The sequence below is a fragment of the Astyanax mexicanus genome, chromosome 11 (assembly GCF_023375975.1).
Source record: "Astyanax mexicanus isolate ESR-SI-001 chromosome 11, AstMex3_surface, whole genome shotgun sequence".
NCBI classification, from domain to species: domain Eukaryota; kingdom Metazoa; phylum Chordata; class Actinopteri; order Characiformes; family Acestrorhamphidae; genus Astyanax; species Astyanax mexicanus.
The window spans coordinates 8,129,302-8,143,501 of record NC_064418.1 but is presented as its reverse complement, the minus strand read 5'-3'; the positions used below and the strand labels follow the sequence as shown (position 1 = coordinate 8,143,501).

The 14,200-nt window shown below is 37.0% G+C and overlaps 1 protein-coding gene across 25 annotated transcripts in view; it reads left to right on the top strand.

Moving 5' to 3' along the window:
• The window catches only part of clasp1a (cytoplasmic linker associated protein 1a), a 79,468-nt gene extending 70,156 nt beyond the window's left edge, over window positions 1–9,312 (top strand). For 24 of the 25 annotated variants that reach the window (XM_049484647.1, XM_049484646.1, XM_049484648.1 and 21 more), the window contains 8 exons: window positions 960–1,107; window positions 1,521–1,761; window positions 3,067–3,123; window positions 3,875–4,047; window positions 4,739–4,867; window positions 5,487–5,693; window positions 5,874–5,990; window positions 6,513–9,312. In XM_049484647.1, coding sequence (XP_049340604.1) covers window positions 960–1,107; window positions 1,521–1,761; window positions 3,067–3,123; window positions 3,875–4,047; window positions 4,739–4,867; window positions 5,487–5,693; window positions 5,874–5,990; window positions 6,513–6,605 — 1,165 coding nt within the window. In that variant the 3' untranslated portion in view covers window positions 6,606–9,312. The remainder of the gene's footprint in view (window positions 1–959; window positions 1,108–1,520; window positions 1,762–3,066; window positions 3,124–3,874; window positions 4,048–4,738; window positions 4,868–5,486; window positions 5,694–5,873; window positions 5,991–6,512) is intronic. The other variant, XM_049484629.1, reaches the window with a different exon arrangement.
• The last annotated feature ends 4,888 nt before the right edge of the window (window positions 9,313–14,200 follow it).

The window sequence follows — 14,200 nt, the reverse complement described above, 5'->3', positions numbered from 1 at the left end:
TCTCATACTTTCTCTATGAGGGACTCTATTTTTTGGATCTTGTTAAAATGAAAACAATGTTTGTGGCACTTTATTAAGAACAAAAACTACAGCATTACTTTAACTGCTTAAACTATAAATCTTTTTCTCTCTCTTTTCCCAAGCATACTTAATTCTCTTAGTTCTTTTTAAGAAATATCAGCATTATTTTTATATTAGTGGTGTCAATTACATTTATTCATGTTGTATAATTATATTCATGATTATTTCATTTAAAAGCTGGTATTTCCCTGTATGTTTGCAATGGGGACAGGAATATTAGTGTAGTGTGGTTTAGAGTGCGACAGAGGGCGCGAGAGAAAGCGTAAGCGTGAGTTTTTTTTTTTTTTTTTTTTTTTTTTTTTTTTAATGAATGGTGCCTTTTTGGTGTTGAATTTCGATACCCAGCCCTATTGATTACTAATATACAGCAGGACAAACCTTATGAAGAACAGTCGAATTATGTATATCATTTCTCGTTTGCTTATTAGCTCCTGTTTGCCTATATTTGCCTTACGTGTCATGGGTCATATGTAGTACATGTGTCCAAAATCTTGCTGCAGTACTTTTTCAACTGCACACAAAACTCATGGATTCCATTGAAAAGCACTGGAGCAGCTGCATATGAGCCTGAGATCACCATGATCACTGCCAACTCGCAGTTAAAGGTACCCGTAGTACAATTAACAGCGTTATTTTTTCAAGGCAATTACAGGAGATAGACAGCTCTGTTTAGCAATATTCACTTTTTCAATAGCAGCTTTCATTGGGATATTTGGGTCATTAATGTTGATGCATGTGCATTTCTTCACATCATTATTGTTTTTGGGGCATACACATTTCTCCACCTAAGCCCTGCTTTGTACTATGACTGTGTGGTGCTTTTTGTACACTGAGCACAACACTGACTGTCCTTCCTTTTGTTTTCTTGTCCTGAACAGTATGATGGAGTATGACACAGAGAACATGAATTCTGATGAGATCTATAGTTCACTACGTGGTGTAACAGAGGCCATCCAGAGCTTCAGCTACCGTAGCCAAGAAGACCTCAATGAACCGATCAGGCGGGAAGGCAAGAAAGATGATGCGGTAAGCCTTCTTGAATTTTTCATTATTTTGACTAATGTTTTGATGTCTTCTTCTTGTGAAATCTGCACAGTACACGCCATGTACTACGCCGATGTCTAAAATCTAGCAGAAGCCTATCGGACAGAAATTCTGACCTATATGTAAGAGTTACAATAGAAAAGGAAAAGTAAATCATGTATAAATATATGTATATATCTTAAATCTACTAGGATTTTGGAATTCTTTTTTACCAGTTATTTTAAGCACTAACACTTGCATTAAGTTACCTTTCTTGTAGAATTGTGCTTCAAATACAGAATTTATGTTCACCAGATGGTTAGTTAATCATTTAAGTCAATATTGCAATCATCAATTTTGTTAGTTAGTTAGTTTAGCCTATTAACTTATTTATTTTTATATAATCCTTCTTCTAGGTTGGTCGGGAGGCAGCATCTCCAGGCTCTGATGCTCGGTTAGGGTTGGATGTAGTGGAGGGAGGCCGCACAGCATTGGATAATAAGACGTCGCTGCTCAACACCCCCTCTCCTCGTGCTTTTGCTGGACCAAGGACTCGAGAGTTTGCACCTTACGGCTACGGAGACACTATTGGAGGTTATGATAAGAGTGCTTTAAAAGAGGCCGTCTTTGACGATGATGTGGAACAGTTCCGTGACTGTGAGTTTGTTCTCCTACTTTTACAATACATGTTAATCACGCTCACCTTGTCTGTCCCATATCACTTCATACTGGGGAAATTTCATCCACTGTTTGTGTTACAGTTTATTTGTGTTGGGCATGTGTTTTTTTCGCAGGAAGCCTGGAGCTTTGAAGATGTAGTATGTATACTGAATGCCACAGGCTTATTTTTAGAATAGTACAGTAAAAAGATAAAATCCACAAGAAAGTAAGTAAAAGGATTAGGAAAAGTGCAGTAAACCTTAGTGAAATGGAGGCATTAAGGAACTTTGTGGGTTATGAAAATGATAGCAAGTACAATGTGTTTTACTGTGAGGAAAAAACTGGCGACTTTGAACTTTGTAGTATGTATTATGATCTTTGATTCTGGTTGTGGTTGGCTGCAGTCCTGCAAAGTTGATAATTTGCTTACAAGGGCTGAGTATTAAAATTCAATAACAAAAAGGCACAGAGCGAAATGTCTCTGTACTATCAAGTAACGAAAGGTCCAAAATAAAATCTGGAACTTATTTTTGATATTTTTCATAAACTTGCCACTGCAGAGAGGGAAACAGGTTGAAGTGCTCTAAAGTCTGGGTCTACTTCTAAAGATTCGTCCACACTTAATTTTCCTTTAAACTGTCGACACACCGTCTCTCCTTCGCTGTCTTTCTCTCCCTCTCTCTCTCTCTCTTTCTATATTCTGAGATATTATAATAAAATAAAAAAGTCTGCCAGATCTAATCAACACTACACCGTTATTACTGCTCCCTCACAATAACTCAATGACGACAAAAAAAACAAAACAAAATCATGATTATTTAATTTTTATGTGATTGACCCCACTAATATAAATCAAATTTTATTTGTCCAATCTATTGCTGATTTTTTATTTACATGTAAATACCCAATAATAAACAAAAAAAGTTTTTTTAATTACATTTAAATTTGAAATATGGTATTGGAAAAAATAATCATTTGGTTATCGGTATCAAATTCAAAGTATCGTATCTGTGTAGAAATTTTACAATGGAAAAAGTGCCCTATTTCTGGCACAATTTTTTTTAAGCATGGAGATGGAGATGGGTAGAATGGTTGTATTGATCTACTTAGGTTTTAAAACATTCATTAACAGAGGAATCAGGACATCATTGTGTAGATCAGGGTGACGGTTGTCTTGTGTATATCGTGGACACAAGAAGAAGGGAATTGGGGAGAATTGAGAAGGTCCTGGGTTTTACTGAGTTCTTATCATCACATCCCCTGCTATCCTCCCCTCCTCCTCCTCTCCTTCCCCCTCTACAGGCCGTCGGCAGGAGTGTGGTGAGAACAAGATGGTGCTCTCCAAGGGCTTTGCTCCTGGTAAAGTCCTGCACAGTAGAATAAGGGATTTCTGCATCCTGCAAACATTTGGGCATTTGTGTTTCCTACCTTTTCCGTCCAGTTCATTTCATTGTTTACCATTTTTCCCATCTCTATTTATCCGTGGCATGGCTGCTTCTGTGCTGACAATGCTTTAACGATGGCACTATTTCATGCTTGAATTACTAATACAGTGGAATAACTTGTAGAACTGTAGAATGTTTGTTTATATCTCTTTTTAAAACAGTTTGTAACATTTATAACCAAGTTCTTTCCTGTTCTTATGACTTTGCCTTCTGCGATTGGTGAAAACTAACAGTTTTAACTTGGATTCATGTGTGTAAAGAGGTGTAACTGCACAGGACAAAGTCTCTGTACATAACAATCTACTAGTTTATTAATTCAGAAGCTGCTGTTTCTGTTTTGTGGCTGTAGACATTAGGGAGTGTCAACAATGTTGTCACTGTCGCACGAAAAACTTCATAACTTCAAAATGCCAACCTTTTAGGAAAAGGAACAAACCTTATTAACTTTTAATGGAGGTCATTGTAAAAATAGTTTTGAAGCATTTCTGCTGGTCCATTTATCATTAAATTCTAATATAAAATTTTGATGTAAAGAACAGCAGTCCAATTCAGATTGTGTCAAATGAGGTTTTTTGTGCGACAGCGACAACATTTGGCCCTGAAGTTTGGGCTACACTCAGTTTATCCTGATCTTTGACTGACAAAAATTGCTCTGAACCACTCAGACCTGGTGGCAGACCTGCTGAAGGAGTTGTCCAATCACAACGAGCGAGTAGAAGAGAGGAAAGGAGCGCTAGTGGAGCTGCTGAAGATCACACGGGAGGACAGCATGGCTGTGTGGGACGAACACTTCAAAACCATCCTGCTGCTGCTGCTAGAGACACTCGGAGACAAAGATGTGAGTAATCGATCCAGAGCAAGTCGTTTACTGGCGTTTACATTTGCATTTAATTTGTAACATAGAACTAGGAATGTCCCAATCACATTTTTTTTTTCTTTTTTTTGCGTTCAAGTCATTTAGTTTAGAGTATCTGCTGATATCGAGTCCTTATCTGATACTTTGGTAATGCAGTAATAAAAAAACGAAAACACATCTAAGTTGTTCCTTAAATTTTTTTTTATCATTATTTGAAAAAGTATAACAAAAATTAAGTACTAAATAGCTATATAAACAATTTCCAGTAAAATATGCATTGTTTCTTAAATAAATGAACTGTTTATAAAAAATATCTATAAAACCAAATAGCAGACAGAAATGTTTTTCTCTGACAATTCTCTGAGTACACTGATGCAACTCAGTTTTAAAAACGGTTAATATTCACTTTTTAAAAGTTATAGTTTAAAATATAAAAAATATACTTTTATATGTTAGTTAAAAAATGTGAGGTGATGCATACTTTTGTGAATCTGTTAAAATAATTAGTTTAATATTAAACTCAATATTTGTTCCAATGTACTGACTTACCAACTAATTAAGGGACACACACACACACACACACTTATTAGATCAACATATAGAAATAGATCTATGTAGAAAATGCAAAAGTACACATTCACATTAATGATTTGTATTTGGTTCTGTTTTGCAGCACACCATCCGGGCCCTGGCTCTGCGTGTTCTAAAGGAGATTCTAAGGAGTCAGCCGGCCCGCTTTAAGAACTATGCAGAACTCACAATCATGAAGACCCTAGAAGCTCATAAAGACTCTCACAAGGAGGTCAGACACCTTTTCTTTTTCTTAAACACTAATTACAATTCATTGTTTTTCCATATTCTCACCAAAAGGTTTAACAGTCATATTCTATGTGTATTTTACTAGATTTTTGTGATTTTTACTGTATTATTTTGTAAAGTAAGTGTTTAGGAGGCCAAGCCAGCTAAATAGTTGAGGGTTGTACCCAAGACCTAAGTAAAAAAAAAACAAGAAACCTACACTTATGACTGCATGATTTGGAAAGAATAATGGCTTTTCTTGAGTTGATCTCTTTAATGAAATGGATTGTAGTTGGTGCTTAAAAGTTTTAGTTTGGTTATTGGTGGTACATGGTCTAAAACCTTTGGAAACCTCTAGTTTACTCAATTTGCATAAGTGGTTTGTTAGTCTCGCCACCCCATTTGTTTGACCAAGATTCAAATATAGGATACATTAATTCAATTTATAAAATAATTTTCTAGGGGAAAACTATAGATTGTACAGACAGAACTGCATTGCTGATCCATATACAGTGTTTTATCTATATGCAAGAAAAAATAAATATATTTTGGAAGGAAGGCATTGGAATGATGGTCAATACCCATTTTAATTACTACATTTCTTTCTTCTGTTTTCCACACAGGTTGTGAGGGCTGCTGAAGAGTCCGCTTCTACGCTAGCAGGTTCCATCCATCCAGAGCAGTGCATCAAGGTTCTGTGTCCCATTGTGCAGACTGCAGACTACCCCATCAACTTGGCAGCCATCAAAATGCAAACTAAAGTCATTGAACGCATAGCCAAGGAATCCCTCCATCAACTGCTGCCAGACATCATTCCTGGACTATTACAGGTGCGTTCCTCGTGTATTTATTTTAATCTCTCCTAGATTTTGAATAGGGTAAAATGTTTTCAGAAACCTTTAATTGTTGGAGTGTAGCCCTTTAGGAAACACTGGTAATTCAGTTTATCTGTAAATGAACAAGCACCGGTTTAGGACAAAATAGAACTCCTGCGTTCTCACTGTCTTCAGGGCTACGACAACACTGAGAGCAGCGTTCGCAAGGCCAGTGTGTTCTGCCTAGTAGCCATCTACTCTGTGATTGGTGAGGAACTCAAACCTCACCTGGCGCAGCTGACAGGCAGCAAGGTATGTCTTCTTTCTCTTTATTATAGCCTTATTTATTCATATCTTTCATTTTGTAAAATAGGTTGGGGGAAAATATTTTCTATTAAATGATTTTAACCATCTGGAAAAAAAAATAATCTAAAAAATAAAATAAATTATTAAAGGTGTCTGAAAGATTATTTGATAAATGTAACTTTTTCACATTCACTGTTTTTGTGTTATGTTGGTGGAATTAGATATCCTCTTAAAGTTTGGAAGATATGTTATAATATTTATTAGATTATTATGGTAGAGGCTATGGTAGAGTTCTATTCTCCTCTTTAGCCCAGTCCCATTTCACCTCTTCCCTCCCAAAAAATATGAATAATCCAAGGCTTAATTGGAAACACCCGATTACTATATTTTAGTGGAGCAGCTTTGCTTTTTTTAAAGTCAAGTTGCTTTTTTCTGTCTGTTAATGTTCAGTCTTGATCATCATCACTCTGGCCATGTACAGCAGTACTGAAGGTGTACTCACAGCAATGTTGTATGTTTTCTCTTCAGATGAAGCTGCTGAACCTGTACATAAAAAGAGCGCAAACCACCACCACCAACAGCAACAGCAGCAGCTCCTCTGACGTGTCGTCCTACAGTTAACCCTGCAGAGTGGATGTGTTCATCAGTACCCTGCTGTCACCAATGGGAACTTAGTTGTGCCTCCTTCAGACCTCTTTGTTCCTCTTTATTCTCTTTCCTCTCACATTGTCTTTTTGGATATTTCCAGAAAAGACATTTTGCCCGTTTTAGCCATTTTTATTTTCACGTTTTTCCGTTTATTTCCTTTCTGAATGTAAAGAAGGATTGAACTGAGAAGATGATGTGCTTTTGATTTCCAGTGTGTTAGAGATCAGATCTTCCTTTGACTGACATCACTTTTTTTTTAAGCGTAGACTTCCTTCTTCTCTGAAGAAATGATTTAAGACTTGATATTTAAAATGAATAATGTGGTCTTTTTCAAACCTATAGTGTTTGCAATACTTACAATGTTTGTTCGTTGCTTAATGAAGTTTTACAAGACCATTCGGGACGTTTTAAACGGGGCACAGTTGTGAAGGTCCAATAAGGTCACTTGAAACTCACTTGAAATTCATTTAGTGGTAGAGGATCATTTGGCTGGCCGAGTGATTTTAAATGTGATTCAAACAGGAGAGGACAGAGTTGTTTTAAGGTAAATCTAAAATGGCAACCAAAAAAATAGAACTAAATATAAAACTTTATTTCCATTTGTATTAGAATGACCTGCCACCAGATCTGCACACCTTACAACACAGAAAATATTGTGGAGAAGTTATATCTTTAAATGTTATGTTTTATGTTCATCATTGAAGGTTGTATTATTGTTTCAAAAGACTTTGTTTTATAAAAGTGTCAAATAGTTTTTGCATATTCACAGTAAATTATGCCCAGATGTGGTGGCACGCAGTCACGTGAGAGATCAAGTACTAACTATTAATTGAAGTATGTTCCTCAGTCACCCCAGGATTTAGCATTTCTGTTCACCAAATTCAAACTATTCATACAATCCAGCCCAAATCTTCTGCAATAAATGTTTTAGGGTTTGGGGAAATTGTAATCATTTCTGATCATTCTTTTTACAACTAATAAATTCAGTTGAATAGCATTAAAACTTCACACACACAAAATTAAAGCTAATAGTCAAACCTAAACCATTTAATTGCATAGAAAATTCCACAGGGCTTTTCTTTTCATTTCCTCGACACAGTAGGTTGAAAAATACAAATCAAGTACGTATTAAAAATGTTTTTGACAATGGAAACTATCTTAGTACTGTAAAATAAATCATGTATACAATCTTTGGTGAAAGGAACACTGCAAAATCCTGGATGGACTGTTTGTTTTATAAACAGGTGTTTATAATAAGCCCCATTAGTTTTGAACATGATGACAATCTGAAATCTGTAAATTGCTCTCAGTACGGAAGTAAAGCAGAAGCGTGGGATTAAAAAAAAAAAAAAAGTTTTCAATGAGATAAATCAAATCAAATCAGATTTATATAAAGGAAGCATGAATAAGCAGTATGCTGTGGGTTCTGAAACACTGAATGAATCTTTTTTGCTTTCATTTTTTACAATCGCTGAATCATGATGAGTCCACTAATGGCTGAAAAGCCAAGTCTGGAACACTAATTAATTATATAATAAGAATTATCCCACAGTGATGACAACTTCACACTCTACCATGCCTTACATCTTCTTTACTCATAGTATGGTTTGATTACTCCGGCTGTCGGTTATGAGCGTGTGCTCTGACTGAAACAAGAAAAGAGTAACAGTGCTGTAGATGCAGCTCTTCTGTCTGCAGATCTGTGAATTTTTTTAAAATCCTTAAAAAATTGGCTCGTTAAGTAAAATAACCACAAAGTAATAGCAAAAAAGTCACATTGTCAAATGACTGAACCAGTCACCTTTCTGCAGATTTCGGCTGTCGGAGGTTTTTTGTACATAAACTTCAGTCATTGCTTTGCAGACGTCACTGAGAAGATAAAAAAAAAAAAAATTAAAACGTGTGTTTTGCACTCTTTTGCACGTTAGCAAAATAGCCTGCATGTTTTGGAACTTTGGACCATCTTGCGCTGCGGTGACTGGCCTTGTCGTTTTAGAGAACCTGCCTCTTCCAGTAGTGGTCAGTGGTCAGTCTGTAAATACAGTATTATTGTTTTCCTCCTCTAATGAGAGGAGGCAGCCGACTACAAAAATCTACACAGGGCTTAAAGAGACGACCAAACTTTCACACTTTTATCCGTTTCTCTATAAATGAGACCATGAGAAAACTTGAGATCTTGAGTTTCCACCATGTAATACTACATCAATACTACATCAGGCATGTGGCTTTAGCAAAGGTACACTATACACTGTGTGCGTGCCTTGGTAGTATTCGTCTTTTCTTTGTCGTGAACTGATTCAGAGTGTGGGCCACGCAAGACTCTTTAATAGTGTTTGAATTGGGGCCAACTTAAAAAAAATACTAAAATAAAATAAAAATTAAATATAAAGAATGGAGTCTGTTATGAGGTTCAACACGGCAAGAATTAGCTTTAATTTAGTTCATCAATGGGTCTCTCGATAATCTGTGGAAACATGGGGCCACGAAAAGTATTCCAGTTGTTCTCTTTGTGTGTTATAACTTTGTTTTGTCATGTATTGCTCATATCTGTATTTATACATTTATTTTCTTTTATCATAACAGCTGTACAGTTGTTTTTTTCCATTCTTTTTTAAGGGCCACCTGTGATAGATTTGCAACCTAAATCTGTTTGCCCTAGAAATAAACCGACCTGAAAGTTTTGTTGCTTCTTTACTGTGCAAGATATTAGTTAGATATTGACATTCATAAATTATATATATTCTAAATTATATAGTCTAAAAGTCACTGAAATGTATAACAATAAATTCTGAATACAATCCAATTATGAAATAAAAGGATTTCTAAAACTTACAAAATCAGGACAGTTCTGCCAGACCACAGAGTGAAAGATTTGCCACTGCATTCTGAATATAAAGCTAGCTGTTTTGTGTCCTGTGTACTGCTATTATATTTTAAATATATAAAAAAATGATATGACACTGACAATTATTTGACACTTTATTAGAAATATAAAGGGTGTGCCTGGATGCTGTAATGGTAGCTTCTACAAAGAAGACAGTTCTCTGCCTGTACTGTTCACTGAAAACCCATACCAGAAGAACAGAAGATGAAGGCGTGGTTTCTGAACATCATTCTGTACATCTGAACCAGGATGTTCTATGGCTTGAGGTCACAGTGCAGAACCCCTCTGGCATGGACCTCAATCACGCCTTTGACTAGCTGCCTTAGAAGTACCTGCAGAGTACACAGAGCACATTATAGTAAAGTTAAATTGGCTGAAATTTATCCCAACATATGCAATACTTGTGATTGTCGTCACGCTGCCACGTTCAATAAAAATATATATATAAGTACCTACAGAGTGTAAAAAACATAAGGGACAACTTGGATGTGTTCCTTTTTTCCCCATTGCCAAAATATTGCCTGATTTTACAGAGCAGAAACACAACAGTTACTGTAGTGCTGTATCAGTTTATCCAATAAAGTATATCTACAGGTCTACTTTATATAAATAAAACTAACAGACATAAAATAGACTAAATAAAATATATATTTTTTAAAACACACAGGCCTGCAAGAAAATGTTCAGGACATTCAGTAAGTATTTAAAAACACGGTCCAGTGTTAATTTTTAGTAACATGTTTAAAGTCTAAGACAGTGAGTCAAATACAGCAACTTTTCTAAAATTACAACAAACACACCCTGGGAGGTTAGCTCTTTAAATAGCATTTGACCAGCATAGGTAATGTTTATTACTGGATGATCAGATGAACTCAGCAGGGCCAACATTAGTAGCCTAGTCTTTTAAAATTAATTAACTAATTTTTTAAACCCATCAAGTCCAGTAATAGCTGTGTTTATTTGGTTTTTAAAGTCACTGGTTAGCAGCGGGTGATCTCAGTTCACAATTAGACCGAGATCTCAGTTCACAATTATACAGCCACACATCTTATAAAATCTCCTGCTCCTAACCAAATATCCAGCACAACAAACCCAGCTTTAAACCCAAACCATCGATGTATAAACAGAGACAGAGGAGTTTTCTTTCAGTGTTTTCTGACAGAAACTGTGAGGATAAAAAAAAAAAAACAAGAGTGTGTCTTTTTCACTTGTTCTTTAACGCTAACTTACTAACTTGCTAACAGTGGATTCACGCGGCATGCTCAGACCGCCGCTAATTTTTCGGCGATCTGCGCATGCGCGAAATTTAAAAATTCGCGCATGCGCAGATCGGCGCTAATTTTGTCGGCGTTCTGCGCATGCGCGAAATTTAAAAAAAAAAAAAAAAAATTCGCGCATGCGCAGACCGCCGCTAATTTTTCGGCGATCTGCGCATGCGCGAAATTTAAAAATTCGCGCATGCGCAGATCGCCGCTAATTTTTCGGCGATCTGCGCATGCGCGAAATTTAAAAATTCGCGCATGCGCAGATCGGCGCTAATTTTGTCGGCGATCTGCGCATGCGCGAAATTTAAAAATTCGCGCATGCGCAGACCGCCGCTAATTTTTCGGCGATCTGCGCATGCGCGAAATTTAAAAATTCGCGCATGCGCAGACCGCCGCTAATTTTTCGGCGATCTGCGCATGCGCGAAATTTAAAAATTCGCGCATGCGCAGATCGGCGCTAATTTTGTCTGCGATCTGCGCATGCGCGAAATTTAAAAATTCGCGCATGCGCAGACCGCCGCTAATTTTTCGGCGATCTGCGCATGCGCGAAATTTAAAAATTCGCGCATGCGCAGATCGGCGCTAATTTTGTCGGCGATCTGCGCATGCGCGAAATTTAAAAATTCGCGCATGCGCAGACCGCCGCTAATTTTTCGGCGATCTGCGCATGCGCGAAATTTAAAAATTCGCGCATGCGCAGATCGGCGCTAATTTTGTCGGCGATCTGCGCATGCGCGAAATTTAAAAATTCGCGCATGCGCAGACCGCCGCTAATTTTTCGGCGATCTGCGCATGCGCGAAATTTAAAAATTCGCGCATGCGCAGACCGGCGCTAATTTTTTCGGATCCGCCCTCCCCTCTTTTTTATTTTATTTTTTTTCGTCTTGTGGGAACACACTGCTAAAATTCATTTAATGTAAATTAACTAAAAGTGTTTTGGTAAAAAGCCAGTTGACTTTTTAACATTAGCCAGATTTACCATACTTAAATCTTAAAATACTTTAATCTTTCATACTTTAATAAGATTCAGAAGTTAACCATCTACAAAAACGCTGCCGGATTAAACCGGAGTACCGAGAGGAGCTCTTTCAGTCCTGTTAGGTATTTTAACTACCGTTAGCTAACTGGCTGTTTCGGTGAAACGCGTTCTTATTACTGAACTACGAGAGAAGCGATTGAATCAGCTCTTAAACAGCGCTGGGTGTTTTGTTTCTGAACGTGCAGGTGCTGCTGCAGGTATAACGCTGTAAGATAGCTAACGTTAGCGAGCTAGCGAGTCGATTGAGCTAACTGTAGCTAATTAGCTTAGCCAGCCATCCTCCACTCGCTAGCTCGCTAACGTTAGCTATCTTACAGCGTTATTCGCCATTAACACGCTTTAAATAGTCTTACCACGCGGTAGCTTAGTATCATAATAAGACTGAACTACAGCGTAGTTTAAAAACAAAATCCTATTTTTTAAAAAACACACCATATGCTGGGAGAGAAGCTCTTAAACATCGCTGGGTGTTTTGTTTCTGAACGAGCAGGTGCTGCTGCAGGTAATCGAGCTAACTGTAGCTAATTAGCTTAGCCAGCCATCCTCCATTCGCTAGCTCGCTAACGTTAGCTATCTTACAGCGTTATTCGCCATTAACACGCTTTAAAAATAGTCTTACCACGCGGTAGCTTAGTATCATAAAACCGCGTTTCACCGAGAGCTGAAACAGTCAGCTAACTAAATTACTCACCGGGACTAATAGAGCTCCTCCGCGCTACTCTACAGCAGGGTAATCACTACTGGTGCTGTAGGCCCACCGCTCCGCCTGTTTTAGTGCCGCTGTTTTAAGACTGAGGGGCTTTTAATAAAAACAGAGTAAATGGGAAACACATTAAAGAGCAGCGCAGCGGACCTTCAGCACCAGAGTGAAGAAATACTGGATTATTTCGCCCAATATGTGTAACTGTTCCCCATAAATCACAGCGAGACTTTAGACTCCCTGCAGACTCCATGCAGCTCCCGGGAAAAAGGGCGTCTATCTTGTTGTTACCGATTGAATCAGTGAAGCCACGACCATTCAAAACTAGGTTCGGGGTTTTTTGTTGCCCGAAAGGTTTTTAATTTGTTTTAATAAATTAATTATATATTATATAGTATTAAAACGTGTGTTATAAATGTAAATAATCATAATTTAATAGGAACGGTGAAATATATTATTTCAATTATATTAAATATCATGCCTCAAAATCTCAGATCTCCCCCTCTTTTCCAGTGACTTTGGTTTCTTCCAAAAGTCTGTTGATGAGAGGACGGGCGGGGCTGGAGTGGAGAAACAGGGCCGGTGTTCTGTCGAATTCTCCTACCTTGTCGAACCGTGCTGCCCCAATGTATATTTAACTGTAAAAATACAAAAGAAGCACTATTTTAGGGCATGTACCCAGTGATATTGCAGTAGATGTACGTTATTAGATTTGGATTGCATAATTCATTGTACCATGGCAAAGTTATAGTAAATATAGCTCATTACAAACTGCTTTTGTATTTATCTATGATAATATGTGTAATTTTTAGTTTCCATTTACACTTTTGTGCAATGACAGTGCGTCCAGGTTGTTTAATGCACATAAACGCCCCTAACCAGATTAATTATACATAAAACACGAGAAATAATTAAATTGTGTAGGTCGGCGCATGCGCAGTACCTTTGGGAAGCATGTATCGATGGGTAGGAAAATTCGACAGAACACCATACTAAAGAAACAGTTTTTAACACACCTTGGGCTGAACAGCTGTATTCACTCAGTCGCATGCATTCAAACAGATGCATGAAATCCACAAATAAAGAAATATGAAATTTGCAATGGCCTTTTTTATGCCCAATCAGTTTATGTTTTACCAGCAACATTGCTTAAAGTTGTCACAATCTCATCGTTACGTAACATTACCTCTTTGTCATGAGACTACCTGTTAACAGAGCATATTAGCTATATTGTGCAACCAGTGATGTCAGTTCTTTTTTTGGTAATTTTCCTTAATAAAAATATGTCTTATCAACGTGTCCAGCCAGACTCAATAATAATTGAGTCTGGACGCGTTGATAAGACAAACACACACACACACACACACACACACACACACACACACACACACACACACACACAATGAAAATGTCACAGAAACTGATCTCTTATTTTTATAGTGTGACAGTGTTGAAAAAATAGCCACGTGTGTTGTAATTAAAATTAGATATAAAATGTATTTGTCTTTCGAGGAAAAATATATATTTAGTTAAAATATTCAAACACATTTTAACATTAGCAGCAAAATGTGGCATTATTTGCAATTATTATTTGTATGATGTTCATTGAAAATTAAAATCTTTTTCTTACAAGGTCCACACTTTCCAATAATAATAATAATAAATAAATAAATAAATAAA